The following is a 25,827-nucleotide window of genomic DNA, read 5'->3' on the forward strand; positions in this document are numbered from 1 at the left end:
GGAGAATGTCATCACAGCATTTTAGCATCATCTTGAGGACTCTAAGTCTGCAGCATTTTGCAGTGAATCACATCCCTATAGTAGCCAAAATGCCACTCTGCTTCCAGATGGGGAAAAATTCACGCTTTCCTTATTTTTACCCAGTACAAGTAACCCTGAAGCCCAAAGAGCAGGACTTGAAGCAAACCTCACATGAGCTTTGGCTGCTTCACCCCCTCTGTTAGATCTGCCTGGCTTTATTTTATTCACACAACAGTTTTTAAACCTCCTTGGCTTCAACCAAGAAACCCACCCGCAGCCTGATACGCTTTTCCTGCCAGGACTGCAACACATGTCCCCAGAACCCAGGTTTTGATGAACCAGCATTTTCTGATGACAAACTTGCTTCATTAACAAATTCCCCATCAGCTCTTTCTGCAAGTCTTTGAGCCAGCTCAGCTTGTCTGCTGTTTCATTTGGAAGTGTGACAAATATTAAAAATAATCATCCCAAGGCACACCTCCCCACACTCCTCCTGCAACCCTGACTTGTCTCCTCTTCACTCCCTTGGTCCCTCTAAACCACATTTGGGGAGGCAGAAATGGGTTCATTTGCTGCACTAATTAATGACCAGGCAGTGGGTTTGAGGGAGCAGGAATATCTCAGCTTTCCTCACTCCCACCTTCTCAAAAACATTGTCGTTGGATTGTCCTTCATGCCACGCTTGGAACTCTTCTGAATTTCTCCTCAGCGTCTGGGGTTTGCCAGAAATTTGTGATCAGTGGCATTTTTCACTCAAGTGAACTCAGCTGGTCCATCCCAGGCTGTTCTGCATCCCATGGCCAGCTCCAGCCAGGAATGCCAGCAGTGGGAAGTCCAGCCTCTCTTATGGATAAACATAGGACATCCTATTTAGGATTGTGTCTCCATGACTCTTCTCATGGAGAATCTGTGGCTATCTAAAAAGTGAAGGGGAAAGAAAAAAGCCATCAGAAGGAGACAGGAAGACCACTGTGGAAAATGAAGGCTCCGAAATCCTTCACAGGAGGTTGTCAAGGAATCAAACAAACACATACACACGTGCCACCTCTATCCACACAACCCACAGGCATTTTTCACTACTAAGCCTGGAAATAATCCTTTCCATCAGGGGAAAGAGGATACTTCCATCCTATCCACGATGGGATTTCTAAGGGACCTGGCTCCAGCCCTGCACCCTTCCCAGGCTGCAGAATGAGCTGGGGTCACTGCAGCCAGAAACACCTCTGAAACATAAACTTTAAGGAATTTAGAGATTTTAGAAGAGTTAAGATTTTAGCTAAAGATTAGCCTTACTGGAGTTAATTAAAATAAATGAGTAGGCCTTGATGAAGTTAAGAGTTAGTAGTTAACTAATAATTGATTGTTTGTCAGCGCAATGTTTAGTTAGCTGGGTTTATAATGAAGAATATATAAACTGTCGTAGCTTTTAGGAACATAAGACAATTGTGAGCCTCCTCTGTTCTGAAACCAAATGAAGACGAGGAATGGAAGTTCTACCAAGAGTTCATTTGTCATATTTGCATTGAAAAAGTAGAAAGGCCAGAACAAGGAAAACTTCATTTACTTCCTCATTTTGGGACTCCTCCCCATGAAAGGGACACCGACCCATTTCAAGGGACAAACTGCACATGCTTAATAGATTTTGAAATGATCAGCATATGAAGCGAGGAATGGGATGAACCAAAATGATGAATATGGATTTTTATTTTGGGTATTCAATACTTGTATGGATAAAAGGGCTCTGTAATCACCTGGAAGCTGTGGTGTGGATTTGGGAGCAATCCCACATACAATAAACACACACTTTCTAACTTTAAATTGTTAGAGAGTTTTTGTCCGGCACAGTTGGATATCGGTACTAGATTAATATCAATATTTCTTTAATAATTCACCTTGTCATGTAGGAAATGGCACCAGAACTGCTGGAGCAGAAACGAGGGGAGCACGAGCCAAAAATGCCTCATGTCCCAGCCTGACCAGGCCCTCCAAAACACAGAACATGGCCACGCTCCTGTCCTCTCCCAAATCCTCTGTACCATTGGAGTGGGGCTATCCCATGATGACCTTGCTGCTTTGAAGGAGGATTTGTGGCCTGCACCAAGAGAGCATCAATCACCCACTGCTGAAGGACACAGTGTCTGGTACATTTAGCCCTGAGACCCCCTCTATTTCTGCAAAAGTCACACAGGATTTGGAAGAAACTCAAGGTTTACACCAAGAAATGGGCCAGAAAATCTCTCTGGGTCAAGGTAAAGCACAGAGCCTCTGTCTCAAAGCAGCGGTCATGAGTCAACACAACACTGAAAACCTCAGGAAAGCTGTAAGAATACAGAACTTTGTTATACACTGAATATCTGGGGTTTTTCTTCAATGTTGTAAGTTTTTAAGATGGTCTTTCAGGATTTTGTCTGTGGACATGAGCACTAAAAAGGCTTTTTTTTTTTTTTTTTTTTAATGACAGGCTTAGAAGTCTATATTTTTCTGAATTTGGACAGGAATCTCAGGTCCATGAGAAGAACCTAAAGACTGGGGCTGCCAGATTGGCAATTCCACCTTGACCACATGAGGATCCCATCTATCTTTGCCACCTCTCTCTGGGGTGGAAGAAGTGTTGGAGGAACTTCACCTCTCCCCAAGGCTGAGGGCTGGGCCACGAGTTGATTCCAGCACTAAGGAGCTGCGGAGCTGTCAAGGTGGTGGGAAGGAGACCTTTGGAGAAGCAAACACCATGAACTGCTTGGCCAAAGGATCAGCTTTGCTCCTGAGGACTGAGCTGTCACATCCCAGCAGCCCCTCCTGGGGACCTGACCTCCTTTCTCCAGCCCTGCTGCTCATCAGCAAGGGTGTCTGGGGACAAAGATTTATTCATTGAGACAGAGAAAAAGTTCCTCCCTCTGCTTTCACCCCAGAAAGATGAATCATCCCTGGCTGGCTTGTCCTGGAGGACTTCACTCCAGACAGCTTGGGAAGGAGTGAGGACGTGAGGCCGTGAGACAGGAGCTGATCTTTATTCACCCTGATGGCTTGTCTACACAGGGCTACTCAGAAAAAATTAATCTAAAATTAAAAGGAGGTATGATTTCAGAGTGGATTAGTCAAAGTGCACACAACCCACCAGGTGGCCACTCTTGTTCAGCTTTAAATCAGTCTTTGTTTAATTTAGCCCAAATGAAGTAAGTTAAATCAAGCTCTCCTCAGCTCTTAAACCTGAGGAGGGGGAGCTGATACACTTTAGGAAAGTTAATTCAGGAGAAATTTCATTATGGTCCCCAGAAAAAAAGCTTGTAAATGTTGCATTGACCAAACATCAGGGATGGGGCAGACCTTTCTCCCCAGCTGAGGCTGGCCCTTCCTAATTCCTGGGCATGGAAAGCTTTGGTTGATGTCAGATTTGATGTCACATCATAGAATCATAGCTTAGTTTGAGTTGGAACAGATGTTTAAAATTTTGTGCAACCCCCCAGCAATGAGCAGGGACATCTTCAACTAGATCAGGTTGCTCAGAGTCCCATCCAACTTGGTCTTGAACATTTCCAGGGATGGAGCATGCACAGCTCCACTGGACAAAATGTTCCAGCATCTCAGCACCCTTATCCTCAAAAATCTCTGCCTTGTATCTATTCTAAATCAAACCTTGTTCAGTTTAAAACCATCATCTCTTGTCTTATTGCAACAGATCCTGCTAAAAAGTTTGTCCCCATCTTTCTTATAAGCACCCTTGAATACAGAAAGGTCACAATCAGGTCTCCCTGAAAATCAGTTTTTCACAGTTTTTGCCATGGAGAAAGGCAGGACCAAAGAAGGCAGTGGGGAGAGCACCCTACAGGTTGTCAGGTGGCACAGGGGGGTGAAATTCTTCACCTTGCTCTCCTCTCCAGCTGGCTGGATCCATATTTGGGTCCTGCTGAGCAAGGCAGGGATGGAGCTGGCCCTGAGCTACTCATCCTGCCAGCTGAACCTCTGCCAGCTGGCTGGCATCAGGGAAGAGTTGTCACATCCAATGTCACTCAAGCTGGGTGCCGTGCATCAGCGACGTGTCTAGACTTTATACCGCGGGCAATGAGGGCCACAAGGCTCTTGTGGAGCAGAGCTCCTGTGGGTTGGTTGTGCAGCCAAAACTCCCCTCGCTTTTTGTGAGTGTCACTCATTTTTGCAGTGAGGAAGAGGAAGGGAGGGAATCTTCTCTTTCTTGTGGCAGGAGCTCTTCCTAAAGGAAAAGGATCAACCCCAAGCACAAGGAAAGGGTTCCCTGGAACCTCACAGCCTGACAAAGCCAGATCACAGAGCAGCGTTAAAGCTGGTATCTGGTATTAGCAGCAGGGATCTAAAGCCCAAACTTGCGCCATGAAAACCGAGGATGCCATCCTCAGCTGGAGGTTGAAGCTGCAGACCCACCATGCAGGAGGTCCAAGCCACAACCCTGAGGGGCAGAAAGCAAGAGGAGACACCCTAAACCCAAAAGAACGAGGAGACCTCAGCCTGGTCACAGGCTGGTCTTGCACAAGGGAAGAAATGGAGAGGGGTGAGTGGGAGGTGAGTCTGTGCTGGCACACAGCGCTGCTGTGGTACTGCAGCACCTTGTCCCCTGCTTCTGGCACCTCCCTTTCCTCTCCACCTCCCCTGAAGATTTACAGCAGGAATCGCCCTCAGACAGCAGCTCTGCCCACTCCTGCCACCACTGTTGGTTGTCCTGGGGAGGTTGCCAGACCCCAGTCGTGCTTGGGGCAGGACTCGGACATTGCCTGCCTATCCACAGGCCAGCGGAAAGAGATGGTGGGGACAGGATAAGGCCCAGAGCCTCACCCTCCTTTGTGCACCCAGCACCTCTGATGAGTCACAAATCAGCCCAAATTTACGCCCTCCAGCCAGCAAATTTACTTTTCCGAGTGGCAAGTCACGTTGCCTCCCCCAGTCCATCTCACACAGGCCAGGATGAGCCCAAAGAGGATGACCTAAAATATCTTGAAGTGGATAATCCTTGTGGGTCCCTTCCAGCTGGTGATACTCTGTGATTCTGAGATCTTTGGTTTATTGACACTCTAAGGTGATGTGAAAGACACAAGCAATTCCAAGTGACATAGAAGCCACCTCCAAGAGGCACTGGTGATGCCCTCAAACTTCTCTAAGTAAAATTTTGAGTGATTCCTGGTTAAACATCCTCCCCAGTTCTGTCTACTTTACTTTCTCTTTCAGGGTGTGCTGGAGACAGATTCCTCTGCAGGCACATCTGGGACAACCTGCAAATCATCACTGACATAAAAGCTTCCCCCTCACACCCCTCATCCCACGATTTTTGCAGAAGATGGATGTCAGGATCCGTCCCTCCACCACAATCAGTCCCCCATGACCTTGGCTAGCCGGGGTTACCGAGCCAGCAGCCCAGAGATTTCCTGTCCATGCCGTGAGGAGAGCTCCACATTTCCTTGGGATCCTTTGTGTGTCGATGCTATTTTGGGTCCCACTTTTTTTTTTTTTTTTTTTTTTTTTCCCTCCAGTTCCACACCCACACCTCCCTCAGGGTGGGGTCTTCCCAGATAATTGGGAAGCTCTATATATACACATTGCATGAGCACCTACATATATTTATATACTGGGCTGTGAGAGGAGCCTTCGGGCATGGACAGGACACACTGGACTTGGCAGGAGGCTCGGGGCTATTCTTTAGGTGGGGAGAGCCTCGGAAGGGAAGGACACAGCCAACCCTCCCTCTTATTCAAAACTATTTAAAGACTGTCTGGCACTGAGTTTCTTTCCCACCAAATGGCTCCGGTGACGATCTGGCTTTACAGGGCCCTGGTTTTACAGGCTCGTGTAATCTGATCAGCTTCTATTGTTGGCAAATTCGTAATTGCCTCATTATTTAACTCTCCTGAAATGGTCCGTTTTACTGAAAGATAAATCCATTTTAGCTTTTTGTTTTGTTGTTTATTTTTCAGGAGAAGTGGGACTCAGTTTCCATTTGAAGAATTTGTGTTCTTTGATATCTCCTGTTCCTCCCCTCCTTAAAATAGCACACATGTTCACAGAAATCAGTTATTAAAGGCAGAGATAGTGAGAAAATAACTTTTGCAGTGCTGTCCCAGGGCAGAAACCTCCAGCACAGCATATTTGGTACCCAATCTTGTTCTTAGGTGGAACAAGAAGCAGCACAAGTAGAGGAAATGTCCAAGGCCAGCTTGGATGGGATTTGAGCAACCTGGTCCAGAGAAAGGTATCCCTGCACGTGGCAGGGGAGTGGAATGAGATGGTCTTTAAAATTCCTTCCCACCCAAACCATTTTGCAATTCCATGTTCTAGGATTTACCCCCAAAGAGGAAGGATGCTCCTGTAAGCACTGTGTGCTGGCTCACCTCCTTGCTGAGCACAACTCTCCAAAACAACCCTCATCAACCTCTCCCTGCCTCAGTTTTCCCATCTGTACCTGCAAGAGTGGACAGATTTTGGACAGAAGAGCTACCTTCATCTGCAGGCTGATCCAGCACCTTTCTAACCGGGGCCCCAACCTTGGTTAGGTGCCAGAGCAATACAAATAATTACTAATAGTAAATCCCATGGGAGTCTATTACATTATGGTTCAACTTCCTCCCAAACAATTGCTCCTCTTCCTTGCTTTGTGTGTTCTTCAAAAGAAGCGGCTGCTGTGCTTTAGGGCTGGGACACCGGCCCTGGTAAACACACACCCAGCGTTCCTGCTCAGCAGGGCCTGGGCAGCAAAAAGGAGATAAATCTGATTTGGGACAATCACACTGCAGGCTAAAATAACCCTGAACGTTTCATGGTAGCTGCACGAAACAGCGTTTGTCCTGTGGAGTCCCTCAGGGCACATTTGTTCTCAGGTTTTGGGGTGGTATAACTCCGAGTGGCAGTGACAGCAAGAAATGCAAAGAGTAGAAGTGGCCACTGGTCTCAGGGCTGAAAACATCTTCACTCAGAGGGTGGTGAGGGTCCTGGAAGTGCAGGAGCACTCAGCTGAGGGAAGCAGGGATTTACTGTGGGCACATCTCTTGCCAGTGCTCGGACTTGTCCCTGCTTTCCACCCGTACTTCACCACCCAAAAAGTACCTAAAGGGAAAGATGGCCCAGAAAGGAAAGAAAAATGCCCCTGGCCCACAGCCAGTGGATCAAATTGTCCTTGTGAGGCCTACAGGGTATGGGAGCACCCCAATGCCGTGGCTTTGGCTGCAATATCAAACTCCTACAGGAGCTGGGCACCCAAAATATCAAGTGTCCAACAAAAGGTGTGATGGCAACGCAGAGAGGACATCCCAAAGTGGCTCGAGTGGGCTTTGGATGGGATCTTGACATCCTCGGGGCCTCATTCAAACAGCTTGCTCTGTAAGACATGGTGGGATATCTCTGAGGAGTTTTTCCCATTGCCAGGACCAGGAATTAAGGCCTGCACAGCAAGTGGCAAAGTGGAGAAGGAAGAAAGGTCTCGCTTCTTAATCAGCCAACTGGCCTGACTTAATGCTGACAAAGAACAATGTCTATTTTGGTCATCCCTTCCAAGATGGAGCCTGCAAAAGCTTTAATTAGTCAATTAAAAGTGGCTTTGTCATAGGAGATGAGACACAACCGGGATCAGCCAGCTGGGTTCTTGGCTGCTGAATGACATTGTCTTTCCAGCCCAATGACCTCATTGTTAATGACTCAATAGGGGAACAATGTTGTCCACCCAGCAGCCCAGCAAGGAGTGAGATTCCTGCGTGGTTGCAGCTGAGCAGAAGAGCATGGGAAGTTGTGGGATGTCACTGGGCTGGGGATGCAACGCTTTGCACACAGTAGGTTTCAATGGCGTGGTTGCGTGCTGAGAAACTCCAACAGAAAAAAAGTAACATGTGAAAAAACAATACAGCACACAACAAGGGTCATAATCAGCACTCCAAAAACTCCCTGGACAGGTAGTGAGTTTGAGCACAAAGAGATCTGCTGGTCAGGGAGGAAAAACCCAAATGTTATCTAGAGGAAAGCAAAGCTTACAGCATCTGCACCCAGGGTGGTCTGGATGGAACAGAGCCTGTCCATGCCACCTTTTGAGCTCACAGGCTTTGCTGACATCTCCCTGCCACCAAAACACCTCCCTGCCATCAAATCCTTCTCTCCAGGGCAGTGCCTGGAGGCTGTGCCACAGGGAAGGCTGTGGCAGGGCAAGGGAAGGGAGCAAAGGAAGCAGGAAGGAAGAAGGAGCTGCATCCCCTCCCTGCTGCTAATCATCCTCCTCTTTCTCCTAAGAGAGCTGGAAATACCAGGTTGAGTTCTCACCTTGGAGGGGATCCACAGCTCTGGGTACAGGAGGGAGCTGTGGGGCTGGGCTTGAAGATAATATCCCAATTCCTCTGCTCCTGGGGTCCTGCTTTGGGCTCAGTTGAGAAACCCTGACATGTCAGCTTGGGCATTTCTTTTAGGAAACTGAGCTGGAGTCATGGTGGGATTTGAGATGGGAGGAGAGGGCAGGGACATGATAGGACCCACAGAAAGCCACCAGCAGAGCAGAGGAGAGGGGGTACTGAGCTGGGATTCAGTGGGTGCTGCTGGTTGCAATCCTGGAGCTGGGCAGAGCAGGTGGAGCCCCTGCTCTGGTGAAGGCTGCAGCTGCAAGAACATTCCTGGCATGTTTGCAAGTGATCCCTGGCCAAATCAAAGCATGGCTTTGCTGCCAAAACTACCTGAAAACAGCAGCCCTGATTACAGCTAGGCAGGATAGAGCTGAAAAATCCACACACACATTTCAAATGTGCATTTGGAGAAGCACAGTCAGCTGTGCAAAAATACCCTCATTGCCCTGAGCCCCATCTCATCCTGACATCTCTGGAAATTATAATTGGATAAAATGCTGCTGGACAGCACTCAGAAATCAAGCCCTGAGCCTGCTGACCATGGAGGCAAGAAAGAGCTGAGCCATCAAAAGCTTCTAGCAGTGCTCATTGATAATTCTCAGTATTTGATTGTTGTTTTTGCTTTAAATTCTTAGCCACTGATTGCTTTAGATAATTAACAACTTGCAAGCCTGTGTACTGCAGATGTTGCTCTGTGGTGCAGGCATGCTCCTGACCCTGGTGGCTGGCACAGAATCATCACATAATCATCACAGAATCATCACAGAATCACAGAATAATCTGGGTTTGAAGGGACCTAGAGGATCATCTCATTCCAGCCCTCCTGCCATGGGCAGGGACACCTCCCACTAGACCAGAGCTCCACTCAACCTGGCCTAGAATTTCTCTGCTTCTCCATCACCAGTCCCTCCCAGTGCCCAGACCTCTCAATGTGGGCCACAGAGTCACTAATGAGAGGCTGAATTACTCAAATGATACAAAGCAACAGCACTAGGACCTTTGCCCAGGAAGTTTCTGCACATAAACAGTTTCTGCACAGAGCAGCCAAATAAATAGAATATGTACTGGAATCCAGGCAATGCATTTTGGGACTAAGGTTGATGCAGCAGATGGCCAAGTCCTGTGCTGCTGCAGGGTTCAAATCAGCTCTCCCAAACAGGAGCAGAAAAGCAAAGTGTAGAGCAAACCCCATTCTTGCAAACCCTAACCCTCACCCTGATGCTTGGAGGGCAGCCCAAATGTGTGATGGAGATGAGTTACAGCATCAGGACTTTTGGATGCTAGGCCCTCACCCCTGGGAAGATAGCTCAAACCCAAATCCAATCAGATCCAAAAGCTGATCCTTATTACTACAGAACAAATTCCTTACTCATAATCTAGATTATCAAGCAGAGGGCTCCTTCTTTCCCCAGTCTTGGCAGTTTCATGGCAACAGCCATAGCTTGAACAGACTGGGAAAATTTGCAACTCTTTGGCATTGGGGTATCCTGTGAGATGCAGGTGGCACCAAGTTCCTGTAACAAGCCATTTCTTGCCTTTTGTGAGAAGAAAAATGGGAATTCTTTCTGCAGGCACAATTGTCCATCTGAGCAAGGAATAGTCTTGGTGCTTAAAACAGGGGCTGAGAGATCTGAGGATCCCAGAAACAAACTCTAATAAATATTTCCTCTATTTCCTTTCTAAAAAAATTCCCCTAAGAAATAAACTCCTGAGGCAGGAATGCTTCTAATTTCCTCAGATGGAGGCTGTGAGCATCTGATCTTGTCAGATTTGAGCAGAGACAAAATCTTACTGCCCCTTCTCTCTCCTGTCCATCTGTGGGATGAATGCCTCTGCTCAGAGATTAAATCCTTGCAGGAACAGCTCATGGGCTGCACTTTTCTTACCCTCCCCCTCACTGTGATGAGTGCCAGCCTTCAGGATGGGAGTAAATAAAGAGATAAATAAATAAGTAAAGTGGGATCCCAAAATCCAGCTTCAAAGACAGCTCCCCTGCTGAGGCTTCCTTGTGCTGCTCCTCCTCAGCCACGCACTTTATCAACACTCCTCTTCCAGCACCTCAGGGTACCAATCTGACCAGCCAAGACAGAGATAAACTGTCGGAATCTGTGCTATTGATGATTCTGAGATTGTAGAAAGTCTCTGTCTGTCAGCCCCCTGCCAAAGCAGAAGCCATAATTGGTCTGTGCTGGTTTCCAGGTTGTTTATTCTGTTTATCTCTCACATGTTCTGCTGCCCTGCCCAGCTCTGTCCTGCAGGGCAGCGTGTGGGGCTCTGCCCTCAGTGGGATGTTACAAACATTAAATACCAGAAACTCCCTGGGCTGCATTTACAATAACGTGCCAATATCTGTCACCTATGTTGGACAGTGTGTCCCCAGCCTGAACCAACAGAAAATGCCAACACCACAGTGAGACATGGAGGGCATGAAGAAGGAGAAAAAGGACAAGGCACACCCAATTTCCTCCATCTTGTCTCCTTTGGACCCCTCATCTAGAATCCTAAAATTTTACTTTTGCACCCGTGCCACACTTAATTATTCCTTATATCAAACACTCAGAGCTTGTAATTCATCCTGTAAGACTGAAAACTCTTTTCCATGGACAGAGATCACAGACAGTGTCTCTGGGGCTCTGTCCAGGGGGGTTCCTGACCCCTGCCAGGGTCCCAGACCTGCCAGGGCAGCCAGAGGGAAGCCCTGGATTCCCACAATAAACCCTGCCCCAAAATTGCTTCTGGGCTTGGATTAGAAGGGAACCCTCCTGAAAATGGCAGCTGGGCTCATGGCATCCCCCAGCCAGCCGCTGCTCCTGGGAAAGCAGCTTTGCATCCATCCCCCATCGCTGCTCTGCCCCCACAGCGAGCCCCCTCCTAATCAGATTGGAGTTGTCCTGCCAGACATGCAAAAGGCTCTCACGGCAGAAAAAGCGTGGAGCAGCAACCCTCCTCCTCCTCATCCTCCTCCTCCTCCTGCTCAAACACAAACACAGCCCGGAATAGCCGGCATTCCTTCGGCATGGCTGTCCCCCCAGTGCTCCCCATCAAACCCCCAAGGCACACCAAGCTTCTTTTGGTGGTTTCCTGATTTATTTTATTTTTTTTCCCCCTTTGCAGTATTTTATCAGGGTTGGCAGTGGGATTTTTCTGTGTGAGAACACGGCGGAGATAAGGGAGAGCTGTAGGCAGTGGGACCACTCCAGAGCTTGGCTTTGGGTCTGGTCCAAAATAACCCAATCTCCACAGTGCCCCCATGAATTTCTCAGCAGTAACCACCGTGCTGGAGCTCTGCACCCATCCAATTGTCCATGGCATGTCCTGCAATGCTGAAAGCCTCTGTGCTGGCCAGGGATTAAATACAGAGACTCCTGCAGGAGCTGGTGGTAGGGCCAGGTCACTTTGCTTCCATCAAGGATGCTGACAAAATGCTGGAATTTTCATTTCTAACATGATCAGGGAGGAAGATCACTGCTCCCTTGAGGTTTTCCTGTGACATCCAAACTCCTTTAAAGGCCCCAAATTTTACCAGGTGCAGCTATCAGCTGCCTGTGGCCAGGTGCAGTAATAGGAACACACAAAGTGGTGGAATTTTTTAAAGCAGAAAACCATCTCTTTGCTTTCTCAACCCACCAGTTCGGGCCTCCCGTGTTTCCCTCCCCAACCCTCTGCAAAGGGCATTCATGAGTGCACGCAGTGATCATGACATCCCCTGTTTCTCTTGCCACCAACCCAGCCTCACATTTCTACTTTTCACCACCCTCCCACCACTCCACCCTGCTTGAGCCACTTCCTTTGGCAGAATAAAAGCTTTCCCCACCCCACCCTCCCCAAACTGGCTGCCCTAAATCACCCCCAGCAACTGAGGCTGTGATTTGGAGAAATCTGGAATGGGGAGCGTGGACAGGGATGGGTGACAGGTTTTGTCCTTCCCTGGGCAGCCAACAGTGCGGGTTGTATCATCCATCCTTGTCCTCATTAGGAATTCCTTAACACCACCCCCTCCACTACTGACCTTCTCCTGGCTGGAAAACTCCCCAGAAAATAATGTCTGGGGGTGAGATGGTGAATTACAGGCCAGGTTTTGATAACCACTCGCCATGGAAGACCTCAGGAGCACAGCCATCATGGGATGCTGTTCCTCCCAAAAGCCTGAGAGAGATTTGGACTAAGGAAATGCACAGTGAGGGCTGCAGGAGCTGCCCAGGGTCTGTTAGTGCATCCCCCACCTTGAGCTGGGTCAAACTTCAGCTTTTCAGAGACCTTTATCAGCCTAAACTGATGTGTTGCAGCAGAAGCAGATGCATCCTCTCACTGGAATGGCTTTGTGCAAAGCAGTGATGGCAGGAGTGGCAATCACAATCACCTCAGGATTGTTTTAATTTCCTTCTTTTTCTTCCCCCTGTTGCTTTAAAGAGCAAAGTTTTATTTGCCAAGCTTGCTGGGGAAAATGCTCTCATGTTGGATCAGCAAAGGGGATGCATCAGAACAGGCTGGATGAGGGGAATGGGCCACAATCCATCAAGGCTAAATCTCTTCCTAATTTTTGGGAAATCAGATTTTTTAATCTAGCACCAAAAAGAACATTAAATATATTGCAGTGAGACCATACCCAACCAGGACACCCATGGCACTTGGGGAACTCAACTTTTCAGCACTAAGTGGGGCTGGATTTGGATGTGAGACAAAAACAGGGCGGCCAATTAAAGGAAGGCTCATTAATTTTTGCTTTTCTTTAATTGCTTTCTGCTTACACTATGGGCAGATGTCCAGGGTATCCAGACATTCAGCAGGGACAGTTAGTGAGACAGTCAAAAGTTGAAATTCCCTCTCCAAGACAAGGAGAAACATATTCAGCTGCTCCACCAACAGTTAATTCCAAGCTATGCAAACAACTGGAAATTGGCAGCTGAAAAATAAAATTGTTTCCTCTCCTGTTTTAAACAGTAAAAGTGAATTTTAAGAGAATGACTCCTGTTTATTTGAAACCCTCGAGGGACGCAGAACAATTCATTTCAGTCACTAACTCCATCACAGATCGACGCTGGAGATTTGCTCACTGAATTGCTAAGCACTGAACTGAAAAGTTTGTTGAAAAGTTTATTGCATGTGGTACCCAGGTCCTCGGTTATTTGATGTATCTTAAAGGAATTGTAAATGCTCTTTTGCATTTGCCAGTTTAACAGAAATTTCCCCGACAAGCAAAGAGTGATTTCCACCAATAAACCCTAAATTAGTTTTTATTCATCATTACCAAGGATGACTCCAGAGATGCATAAATTAGAGAGCAAAATAGAGAGGTCTCAGGCTATAAAAGTCCTTCAACAAATATGCTCAGAATGTGCCAACCTGGTTAGAAAACACAGTTGAAAGGCAAGAGTGGGCTGTAAATCAAAAAAGTTTTACAATGAGGAGAATCTGCCCTGCTCAAGGGATATAGCTACGAATTGTAAATGAAAAACATGATAAAAACCAAATCACTCAAATTATTACTTTCTCCTTCTGTATTTTAAGTCATGATTAAAATTCATAATTTAAGCCACATCAATTTAAATCAAAGCACCCTGCCATAAACTGAGGTTTTGAACCCTTTGTGAAGCTTTAATGAGAAAAAAAAGATCATTCTCCTGTTGAATGCACTTAATAGGGATTTATTGGTGCCATTCGTGGGCAGGGACTGTCTTAGAAGCCCACAAAACCACATGGACTGAGAGCCTTGAGGGCTTTTTTTAGCCAGCTGGGGAAATTTTAAGGAGACAAAATAATTGTCTATAATAGGGTGTTGTATTGATCTCTAAACTTTCTTTTTCCATAGCATTCCACACACTGTACAGGACAGGAAAATTTATTCTTTATGTCAGAGAGATCTCCTTGGCTTTTTGGTATGAGAATGACCCTGAGAAGTGGAGGTGATGAGGAGATTAACTCCTGCACTGGTTGAAATTTGTGCTCAGGGCTGGGAATTTTGCTCTCTGGCTTCACAGCTTTCAAAATTGCCCTGTTCCATTTTTTATATTTTGTCCTGGTTGTCTCTCAGTTGGATCAGGATTTCTGGCAGCCCCAGAATTGCTGGTTTCTCCCATTTGCAGCACAGGTTTCACAGCTTTTCTGTGCTGCACAGGATTTCGGGGTGTTTATGGCAATGCTGTGATTTGGTATAAATTTATGTGCTCTTCGAATGAGGCAGTGCAGAGCACAAACACTTCTTAGCATTTGTCAGACCAGATCAGGCTGCTGATCCATCTGAAAATGAGACCAGTGTTAGGAGGAAAAAGCCAACAAAAAAGAAAATAAAACAGGAGGAGGCTGTTTTCTGCTTTTACTGAGCGTTGCTACTTTCTCCCCTTTGCCAAGAGAAACCCACAAGAACAAATTCTTGTTTGTTTATTTGTTATTTTTATTCCTTCAGGCTCCAAAACCAAACCTGATCACCAGCAGGGAGTGATGGCTGCAAAAACAAATGCATGATGAGAATACTGATTTGGAGTTCTGCAATCACAACCTGCTTTGAGGCTGCTCCTTATCAACTGACTCAGTACGTGGTAAAAAACTTGCTCCCCTTACCTGTGCTTTAAACATTTCTTCTGTTGCTTGATAAATTAGAAATGTCCAATGAGGACAACTTTATTGCTTATTTAATGTGGCTACAGATACATATAGATAGATCTAGATTAGATATAGATGTTAGATATATCTCGAGGACCTTGGTTACTTGATGTTGTTCCAGTATAACCACTGCTAACCAGATCCATGCTGGCACAGAGCATCTCTTAAATTACTCTGCTTTTTCTCACAGTCAGAGCTCACAGTGTTTTGATAAGCAGCACATAATAGTCACCCTGAGAGCTCTCCACTTTCCACAGCCTGCAGCAGTATCATTTAAACTTTTCTCTTTTTTTTTTTTTTTTTTTTTTTTTTGCCTATTTGCCTACGTGGTGGAATGTCTTATCTTGCCCTCCTGCCTTTAGACTCCAGGGAGGAGGGGGGGAAAAAAAAGTGGTCCTTGCTATTAGGTTTCAAAGAAGCACTTTCTCAAAAATAGTTTCTCCAAGCCTTTCTGAAGAGCCTTTCAAGTCCCCTTTGTCCAAGTTAGAAATTGGGTATTTTTCTCTTTGCCTGTATTCAGCAGAAGCTGCTTAGAATAAAAGGTCTAACAAGGCTGTCTCCTCATTTCTCTACAATAGATCTAATATATATTTAAGTATTAGAGCTTAATTTCTAAGCCAATTTCTACCTCCTCCTCCAGTTAAATTTGCCAAAATCAATTAAGGCTGAGAGAGAAAATTTCAGCCTTTGCCATTAATAACTGAGGCCTTACTCTTCTACTGCAAAATTACCTTCCTTCCCCTTTCACCACCCTCATCAGCCATGTGGCCTAAGACCAAAACTCCCTGCACACAGAGCCTGTGAAATGGAGAAAAAGCCACTGGATTAATCAATTTTTTATTCAGGATGATAAGGATATGAACCAGACCTCAAAGCAACATCTAAAATGGAACCGACTCAGAAAGAAAAAAATTACCTTTTCAGTTTTGGAGGAGCCTTTAACACAGACCCCACCTCTGCTTATTTCTAAGGATCTGTCCTGCACCTGACAAGCACAGATTTGGTTTTTGAACCCAAGGACCATATTCTTTTTATTTGCCTGTTCATTTTGCAGCCTTTAGGGTGCACTCCTGACCCACCAGCAAGAAGTTCATCCAAATTCCAAAACCAGTTTTTTTTTTACATTTTTGAACACATACAGACAGTGTTACACAATGTAAGTGTTTTAAGTGTTTCCAGGGGCAGGTCCTGGATATTTTTGGTGCAACATCAGACCATGCTGGGGAACGTTTATGGAAACAAGCATCTCTAGTAGACAAATCATCCCAAGACACTTCTGAATTGCCTTCAGAAGACACAGCTGGATTCAAGCATAACTCAGCTTCAACCTTAAACACCTTACAAAAATATCTGAACCTCCATGCCCTTCCCTCAGTGAGAAGAAAAAGCAGAAGAGTCACACTGTGACTCCCAGTTTTCCCTTCCTCCTCAAGTCCAGTCATCCCAGTTTGTCCAAACTAGAACCCATCCCCTTCCTGCTGCCCCCCAGCCCCAAGACACAGAATTTTGGATGTTATTCACCAGTGGAGCCTTGCTGAAAGCCAAATCTCAGCCTGGCCTGTTCCCTTCCCTCTGCTGCTCTTTTTGGATGCACATCCAAAAGTAGATGTTCCAGCAGTGCTGGAATTCCCACTGCCCAAAATAAAGGTTTGCTCCTGTTCCTTCTCCCTCCCTCTCTCTGCTGGGTGCTGAGACACCACACTGAGTTGATTTTAATAAGTTGTTTGAATTCTCCTTGTGTCCTTGCAATGCTTTGTCACCAAACTGTCGCCGGTGTCTGCTGAGAGCGCCTGGCCCGCGGCCAAGCGAGGCGTGAGCCACACGTTATTTATGGGGCAGAAAAGGTGCCTGAGACATGCAGAGCTGCAGGGATACAAAGATTTGCTAAAAAGGAACATCTGGTAGTGAGAAAACTTTCATCAGCAAGACCTGGGACCCAACAGGCAGATGAGTAATGAAGGATGTTGGTGCCTTTGGCTTTTGAGCAGCTTCGCTTTGATGCTTCAGGTTTTGGCTTTCAGGGGGGAAATGATGGTTCAGGTTTTGGTTTTTGTATTTTCACATTCTGAGCTGCTTTAGTGTGTGGGTCTGAGCTTCACATTATGGGATGGTGAGCTCTGTGCACAGAGCAGGGACACAAAACAATTCCTGCTCCAGCTGGGCACCAAGGACAAATGATCCAAACCTCAGCCCAGGAGCACAAACACCGTGGGCTGGAGAGAGAAAAACAAGCAGGGTGGGACTGATGGGCTGAAGCTGGAATGGGAATGAACTCCAAGGTGCCAATGGAGCAGAACTGATCCCAGGGAGAGCCCCCGGGAGCGCTCGTGCATTTTGGGGCCATTTTGGTTCATTTTGGGTTCATTTTGGGGCCATTTTGGTTCATTTTGGGTTCATTTTGGGGCCATTTTGGTTCATTTGGGTTCATTTTGGGACCATTTTTGTTCATTTGGGTGCAGCCCTGGCTGAGCTCTGGTGCTGCCCAAGGTGGATCTGTTGAAGCCTCCTAATAAATTCTTTATTATTCTTTACCCTCCACTTTATTCTTTAGCTCCATCTAGTCTCTGTTCTAGGTCAGCCTTCTCAAGGCATCAATTTCAAATCTTGAAGGACAGAGGGGTTTCTTTAGGGTATCCTGGCATTTTCTGGTTCCCAACAGATTTCAGCAATATTCAGTGCCAAAGGCTGGCTTTAAGACACACAACAGCTCAAATCAAGTGTATATGGGCATAAAGTCACTCAAAAAGTCACCCTAAATAAGCCACCACAGAGCTCTGCACTCCCCAAAGGCATGAAAGTTACTATTGGTATTTTCCAAGACTCCCACCAATTCCCACTATTTCCAGCATGATTTGCAATTCAGAGCCAGCAGGTAACTTGAAACAGGTTTAGTCATCTTTGAAGGAACCTCAGTTTCACTGTGAGGGTGGTGAGGCCCTGGCACAGGGTGCCCAGAGAAGCTGTGGCTGCCCCTGGATCCCTGGAAGTGTCCAAGGCCAGGTTGGATGGGGCTTGGAGCAACCTGGGATAGTAGGAGGTGTCCCTGCCCATGGAATTATGAAATAATTAGTAGGAAAATACCTCTAGGAACATTAGATCCATTAAGCTAACATGCCAGGCCTCCCACTAAACCACGTCCCTAAGCACCACATCTACACTTTTGAATTCTCGATGCTATTTGTACCACAGCAGCCCCAGCTGAGTGCATCACCCCCATCCCTGACCACTCACTGCACAGTCTTGCCACCAAACATTTGAAAAACAGAGAGAGGAACTCCACCACAGCCAGTTCTTTAAACAGCATTTCACCTCTTCAGTTTACAGCTGAAAAAAAAAAATCTTATATGGTTTTTGTACAGTAACAAGGAAGATTATCTGTTTCTCCCCAGCTCTGTCTGCCTTCCCAGACAGGGTTTTTTAGCATAAAAATTAACATAATTTTGGATATCCCCAGTGGCTGAGCACCTCTGGAGCTGTGATATGGGCAGAGCACATCCCTCCTGCCTGTTTGCAGTGGATCTGTGTATTCCTAAAGGCCCCCCAGAGCAAAACACTGCAAGGCTTCAGCCTAGCACAAAAACAAGTATATAATGAGATCGCTTAAACCCAATGAAGCTCAGATAAACTGTCCCCAAACCTCCCAAACAACAAAGCACTGGAGGAAACACCCTCACTCTGGGGTGTGGGACACCACCCCACCAGGCAGTTCAGGGAAAAAAATAAATAAGGGTTTTGTTGTTTTTTTTTTTTTTTATTAAGCCCAAATGCCAACAGAGAGGTTTTTGGGGGAAATGGATGGCACATCCCCAAAGGACCTGGAAGACCCAAATGGAGAATCAGGGTGGCCTCACAAACTGCAAGTGAAACACTTCATGGATCTGTTTGGCAATTCCAAGCCTAAAGGAGCTTCTCTCTGCAACGTGGAGTATTTGGCAAAGCCATGGGGGTGGCAGTGGACTGAGCACAGGTAGCTGGAGAACAAGAAATGCCAGATGGCTGAGTGCATTGCGTAGAGAGTAGGAAAGGAGAAAAAAAACATATTAAAAAAAAAGCAAAGTTTGCTCAGGTTCTCTCTGTGAAGGAAAGGGCAGGCATTGCAAGAATTCAGGAACAACATCCTTAGGTGGAGATGGGCCAGTTGTGGAAGGAGCTGAGCACGTAAACAGGCTGAGGAGCAGGAAGCTGGCAGGAGCCCTGGAGAGGCTGGTGACATTTCACACGTGGGGAATGGACCCAACCGGGCCACCCGGATTCCTGCAGGGTTCAAACCCTCTCCTTCTGCTCTGGGCAGAGCTGGGGGTGGTTCCTGCTCGTGCAGGAGTGGTGTCAGGCTGGGAACAACGCTGGAGGTCAGGTGCACGCTCAGACTCACCACCTGCACCTTTCCAAGTGTCACTCCCCAGCAGCTCAGCAGCAGGGAGGGAGGAATTCCTGCACATCCACAGGGGGGTTTGCTACAGGCATCACCCTGCCTGCACCCCCTGGAGATGAAGCTGCTGAAGGCACCTGAGCTTGGGGTTTGAGCCCCTGCAGCACAGGCAGATGTCACAGCAGGGTCTCACCTCCTCGGAGCATCGCCCTGTAAGGATAAAACCCCACTCACCCCATCCCCAGCTCTACAGGGCTTCAGGGGGATCTGGGTGGAATTTAAAGGTGTTTTTTGCCTAATATACTGCATCTCTTGTACACGCTGGCTGTTCTAATAGCCAGGGAGCAGCATAAAAGCATCACTAGGAGCTTATTCAAAATTTAAGAGCAGCAACGAATAGCAGAAAACACTGTTGTGAGGGACTTAACCAATTAATTTTTGAGAAAGATGTAATAGGATCATTTCAGAGTGTTATAGAAACAGGTCCCCCACACTGTCCCCACTCCCACTATGAGCCCATTTTGTCCCAGTCCCAGTGTGTTTATCACCTCATTTTGGAAAACAGAACAAAACCTCCTGAGAAGTCAAATTCAGCTAAACTCAGCTAAATTCTGGCCAGCACAAGAAAAATTGCACGAACAGCTCCTACTTTATGCCAGTGTTAATGATGCTCAGGGCTTCCTGAATTTTAATGGGAAGGAAAATCTCTTTTAAATCCCGTGTTGGCATCAGGGACAGGTGGGGGTTTACACCTGCTCGCCCACCAAACCCGTGAGTCCCAAGAGAAACAGGAAAAACAAGGAGCAGGCAGAGATTTGAGTGAGACCTCTGGGAATTCACCCCAGAGTTAAATCCCCAGGGCCCTGCCTCCACTTGTGCTTTTGCCACCAGTGTGGTGGGTCCTTGGGAACACAGCAAATGGGCTACCCAGAGCAGCATCATAGATAAAGGGGCAAATTTAGGGTTCCTAAACCCCAACATCTCCTTTCTGCTCTCACAGATAAATAAATATACATAATATTAATAAATTAATAATGATATAAATAAATAATATAAATTTATTTATCTCACAGATAAATAAAACCCCCAGCATCATGGGGGCACAGCGCAGCCAGAGGGATCCTCACTGGCTGTAAATGACCTCCCCCAGTCCCAAAAAACCACCCCAGAACTCATGCTGGTGAAACTATTTAGACCTTTTTGACTAAACTCCCTGTTTAGACCTTTTAGAAGTGTGGATGAAGAGGCAAAATACATGTTTTATAAGGAATGTAATAACCAAAGTGCTACCCCAGCCTCCCTGTAAATGCTGAGAGCAGATATTTCCAGCCAGCATGAATGATCACCCTCCTCACAAGCCTTTACAGCCATTCCCTGGAATTAAATCAGTATATTGCACGGTTCCAGTTCCTTTCACCCAGGAATCTTCAAGTGATTTACAAACAACACTTTAATTAAGCCTCCCAAACAGCCCCCGGGGTAGTGTTACTCCGTCCGTGTGGGGAATCGAAGGTTTAGCACGGCTAAAATGGCAAAAAAGGTTGCAAAAGTCTTATCAAAGTTCCTCCGCGACAAAATATCTTAGAAGAGACTCTCTGCTTTGATGCTGATTCTAAACCCCTCTGGTTAAACATCTTTTTTCTCTCCTCCTGGAGACGCCCTGCTCGTGTCAGGATTAGTATTCAATGGATAAAATGTTTGTTTGTTGTTTTGTTGTTTTGTTGTTTTGTTGTTTTGTTGTTTTGTTGTTGTTTTTTTTTTTTAATGCACATCTCTGACAGCTCTTCAGCAAACACGAACTCCCAGTACCAGGGAACTCTCAGTACTGGGAAGGTAGCCTGGGAATTCAGCTTTGGGAATGAAAATCGGTGTTTTGGCAACAAGGATTTCCAACCCATCAGTCTGTGGTTTGCTTTGAGCTCCGTGCTTGATCTCCGGTAAAAACCCTTCCTGCCTTTTTTTGTCCCCAGGACAGGTTTGAGCTGCGGCTTTTTGAATCCCCTGGGAATAAAAAGTATTTTTTGTCTCTTCCTGATGCAATTTTCCTATCAGACCGTCAGTGGGAATACAAGATGCAATGTGGAGAAGGAATAAATAAAATAAAATATGCCGTGAAGATGCTGTAATGGGTAACTCTGAGCCCCTCTCCGGCTGGTGGAATTTAAAGATGTTTTTTGCCTAATGCTGTATTTGCTGCATCTCTTGTACACACTGGCTGTGCCTTGTCTAAAGCTGATTTTCTTCTGATTTAAGCAAGGATATAAAGAGGAATCTCTGCAAAATCAGGGAGTTGGGATGTACAAACCTGGAAGTCAGTAGTTCTAAGGAAATTGCTGTACCCCAGAGTGCTGCTTTTAAAAACTTCAGCAACCTTGGGCTGATCCTGCTCTGCCCCACACACAGAAATTGTCACCTTCCAAAAACCAGCTCTGAAATCCCTAACTCTCATTTCGCATCCAATTTAAACACAGCAAATCATGCAGGCTCCATCCCAATCATTAATTCCTAAGATACCCAAAATACTACAGCTTCACTTACAAACCCAACTTCTTCTTCCCATTTAAGGAGGAAGGGGAAAAAATGATGAATTTTAGGCTTTGAGGAACTCGGATGACCAGGGCAGATTCCAGTTTTGGAGTTAAGCACTGCTGGGACTCTGAGCCCTAACACTCAGCAAATAGGGAAGCCTATCTTGGCCCCTAAGGAAGAAAATCCTGGTTCCAATACCCAGGGAGCAACATAAAAGCATCTCTAAGGAGCTTATTTCAAAATTTAAGAGCAGCAACGAATAGCAGAAAGCACTGTTGTGAAGGATTTAATCAATTAATTTTTGAGAAAGATGTAATAGGGTCATTTCAGAGTGTTATAGAAACAGGTCCCCCACACTGTCCCCACTCCCACTATGAGCCCGTTTTGTCCCAGTCCCAGTGTGTTTATCACCTCATTTTGGAAAACAGAACAAAACCTCCTGAGAAGTCAAATTCAGCTAAACTCAGCTAAATTCTGGCCAGCACAAGAAAAATTGCACGAACAGCTCCTACTTTATGCCAGTGTTAATGATGCTCAGGGCTTCCTGAATTTTAATGGGAAGGAAAATCTCTTTTAAATCCCATGTTGGCATCAGGGACAGGTGGGGGTTTACACCTGTTCGCCCACCAAACCCGTGAGTCCCAAGAGGAACAGGAAAAACAAGGAGCAGGCAGAGATTTGAGTGAGACCTCTGGGAATTCACCCCAGAGTTAAATCCCCAGGGCCCTGCCTCCACTTGTGCTTTTACCTCCGGAGCATCCCCCAGCTTTTGTTACCTTGGATAAAAGCACATTTCATCTCTGCAGAGGCTCTTCAGAGAGCCATGAGTTGGAGCAGGATTTTACTTTTTATTTTATTTTATTTTCTTTTATTTTCTCATCTCCCCCACCTTCCCTGATTACAAGGAAGAAATGCACCTCTCCTCCCTAACCTTTATTCACACTGGAAAGCATCAGTGCTTTTCCTTTCCTTGCTACTTTTCCATGTGGTTTATGGCCACCTCTCCAACCAAACACCCCAGCAGAGAACCACAACTCCCACTCCATCAAACCTCACCCTGACCCCAACACTACCGCAGCACCCCCGAACCGCTTCCACTCCCAAACCTCCCCAGGATTCTCCAGTTTCACCTTTTCCCAACTCCCACCAGGGAACCGCTGTCTCCAGCAGCATTCCCCATCCTCTCCCGCGCCATCTCCCACTCCCGTTCCGCGGGTGCAGCACCTGGACCACTGCAAGAACAGCCCAAAGCCCCCCGCCCCGGCTCGATGGGACCCCAAAAAGTGCGGTGAGAAGCTCGGCGCTCTCCCACGAGCCCGAGCCCCCGAGCTTGGGGGGCTTGGGGGGCTTGGGGAGTTTGGGGAGCGGGATGCGGGCGGGCAGAGCTGGAGGCTCGGCTGGTCCCTCCGCAGAACGAAGCAGCACTGCGGCCCCAAGTTGGGCTGGATGTGCCCGGGCTTCCGAGAAGAGCCGCGATAAAGCCGCAGAAAGCCAGGCGTCCCCCAGCTGCTTCTCGGCCAAAACTCGCCAATAGTAACGGGAGAAGCGGAGCGCGGCGAGAGGACAGGGATGCTCGAGGCGGGGAAGGAGGCGCGGGGAGCGGAGCGGCGGCACTCACCGAGCAGCAGCAGCGGCAGCAGCAGCCCCGCAGCCCGCATGGTGCCTCGGCGCGGCCGTCCCGGCGCGGCTCCCGGCGCTCTCTCCCGGCGGGGCGGGCGGGCGATGCCCTCCCTCCCCCGGCCCCGGCCCCGGCCACGGCCCCGGCCGCCGGCCCCCCCTTCTCCCGCCGCCGGGGGAGGCGCTGAACGGCCCCGGACCGCCCCCGCCTCCGCCCCCGGCGAAGGGGGAGAGAGCGCCGGGGTGGGATGGAGGTGGGAGGGGTGGGGATGGGGATGGGGATGGATGGGGATTGGGATGGAGATAGATGGGGATGGGATGGAGGTGGGGATGGATGGGGATGGGAATTGGAATGGGGATGGGGATGGGGATGGGGATGGGGATGGGGATGGGGATGGGGATGGGGATGGGAATTAGAATGGGGATGGGAATTGGAATGGGGATGGATGGGGAGGGGGATTGGAATGGGGATGGATGGGGATGGGGATGGGGATGGGGATGGGGATGGGGATGGGGATGGGGATGGGGATGGGGATGGGGATGGGGATGGGGATGGGGATGGGGATGGGGATTGGAATGGGGATGGATGGGGATGGGAATGGGGATGGCAATGGGAATGGATGGGGATGGGGATGGGGATGGGGATGGGGATGGGGATGGGGATGGGGATGGGGATGGGGATGGGGATGGGGATGGGAATGGGCATGGGGATGGGGATGGGGATGGGGATGGGGATGGGAATGGGGATGGGGATGGGGATGGGGATGGGGATGGGGATGGGGATGGGGATGGGGATGGGAATGGGCATGGGGATGGGGATGGGGATGGATGGGGATTGGAATGGGGATGGATGGGGATGGGATGGGGATGAGGACAGAGTGGGCAGCAAGGAGAGGGGGATGCACCTGCAAAGGGAATGGGGGAGACTTCATTGGGACACAAGGTCTGAGGGAAATTTGGGCTTCTCAGCTTCATGGAGGAATTTGGGGGGTTTCATTGGATTTGGGAAGTTGGAGAAGGTTTAAAGGATTTGTTAGGATGGAGGTATGGGAGATGGGGTTTGGGGTTCTCAACTTCTTGGAGGGATTTGGGTGTTTTGTTGGAGTTGGAAGGTTGGAGGGAATTTAGGGGTTTCATCGGAGCTGGGAGGTTGGAGAGGGCTTGGGGTTCTTTAGAATAGGGGTATGGGGGGATTTGGGGTTCTCAATTGCAATGGAGGCATTTGGGGGTTTTATTTGAGTTGGGAGGTTGGAAAGGGGTTTAGGGATTTGGTTGGAGAGGGGCTTTAGGATTTTGGTGAGGGGCTTTAGGGTTTCTTCGGAATTAGGAGGTTGGAGAGGGTTTAGGGGTTTTGTTTGGATTGGGATTTGGGGTTGTCAGCTGAATGGGGAGGTTTGAGGATTTCACTGGGATGGGGATGTGGGGTTGGGATTTGGGGTTCTCAACTACATGGGGGTATTTGGAGGTTTTGTTAGAATTGGAGGGTTGGGGAGGATTTTTGGGGTTTCATTCAGGTGGGGATTTGTGGAAATCTGGGGAAGGGATTTGGGATTTTCAATTACATGGGGAGATTTGGGGGTTACATTCAATTTAGGAGTGCATGTGGGATTTCCATTGGGATAGAGGCTTGGAGGGAGCTTGAAATATTCATCAGGATAAGACTGGAAAGATTTGGGGTTTTTGTCAGGGTGGGTCATTTGAGGGGGGATGTGTTGTTCCCATCTGTGTGGGGGGGGTTGGGTTTTCCTTGGATTTGGGATGCTGGGGAGGATCTGGGGTGTTTTTTGGGAATGGGAGGAGTGAGGATGATTTTGTATTTCAATTTACATAGGAGTGATTTGGGGGTTTCACTGGAACCAAGGGTGGACTGGGGGTTTTTATCATGGTGAAGATTTGTGGGAGATGGGGAGTTTTAATCTGAATGGTGGTTTGTAAATTGATTTTGCATTCCAACCCACATGAACAAGGATTTAGGATTTTTGTTTGGATGCAGAATTGGGGATCTCTTTGGGATTCCTACATGCATGGCAAAAATGCCTGAGTTTTATCAGGATGAGCATATGGGGGTGGATTTGGGATTTTCATCTGGATGAGAGCTTGGGGTTTGATTTCAGATTCACATCCAGGTGTGGGTTACTTGAGGATTTCATCCGTACTGGGTTTGTCTGGGGATTCTCAACAGGGATGGGGGTTTATTTGGAGTTTTCATCTGGAGATGGGATTAATTTGGGATCACCTTCTGCACACAAACACTCACCCCTCTTCTTCCCCCCAGAGAATGTACATTTTCACAGGATGTTTTCTGGGAAAAATTTCCACCTGTTTCAGAATGCTTCAAAGGAAGCCATGTACCCA

At 47.5% G+C, this 25,827-nt stretch overlaps 1 protein-coding gene across 4 annotated transcripts in view; it reads right to left on the minus strand.

Annotated features, from left to right (window-relative positions):
* PODXL (podocalyxin like) overlaps positions 1-23,596 on the minus strand; it is a 46,485-nt gene extending 22,889 nt beyond the window's left edge. For all 4 annotated transcript variants that reach the window (XM_077783704.1, XM_077783703.1, XM_077783702.1 and 1 more), the window contains exon 1: positions 23,474-23,596. In XM_077783704.1, the coding sequence (XP_077639830.1) occupies positions 23,474-23,513 (40 nt within the window). In that variant the 5' untranslated portion in view covers positions 23,514-23,596. The remainder of the gene's footprint in view (positions 1-23,473) is intronic.
* Positions 23,597-25,827: the final 2,231 nt, after the last annotated feature.

This window comes from Lonchura striata, chromosome 5 (genome assembly GCF_046129695.1).
Source record: "Lonchura striata isolate bLonStr1 chromosome 5, bLonStr1.mat, whole genome shotgun sequence".
Taxonomy (NCBI): Eukaryota; Metazoa; Chordata; class Aves; order Passeriformes; family Estrildidae; genus Lonchura; species Lonchura striata.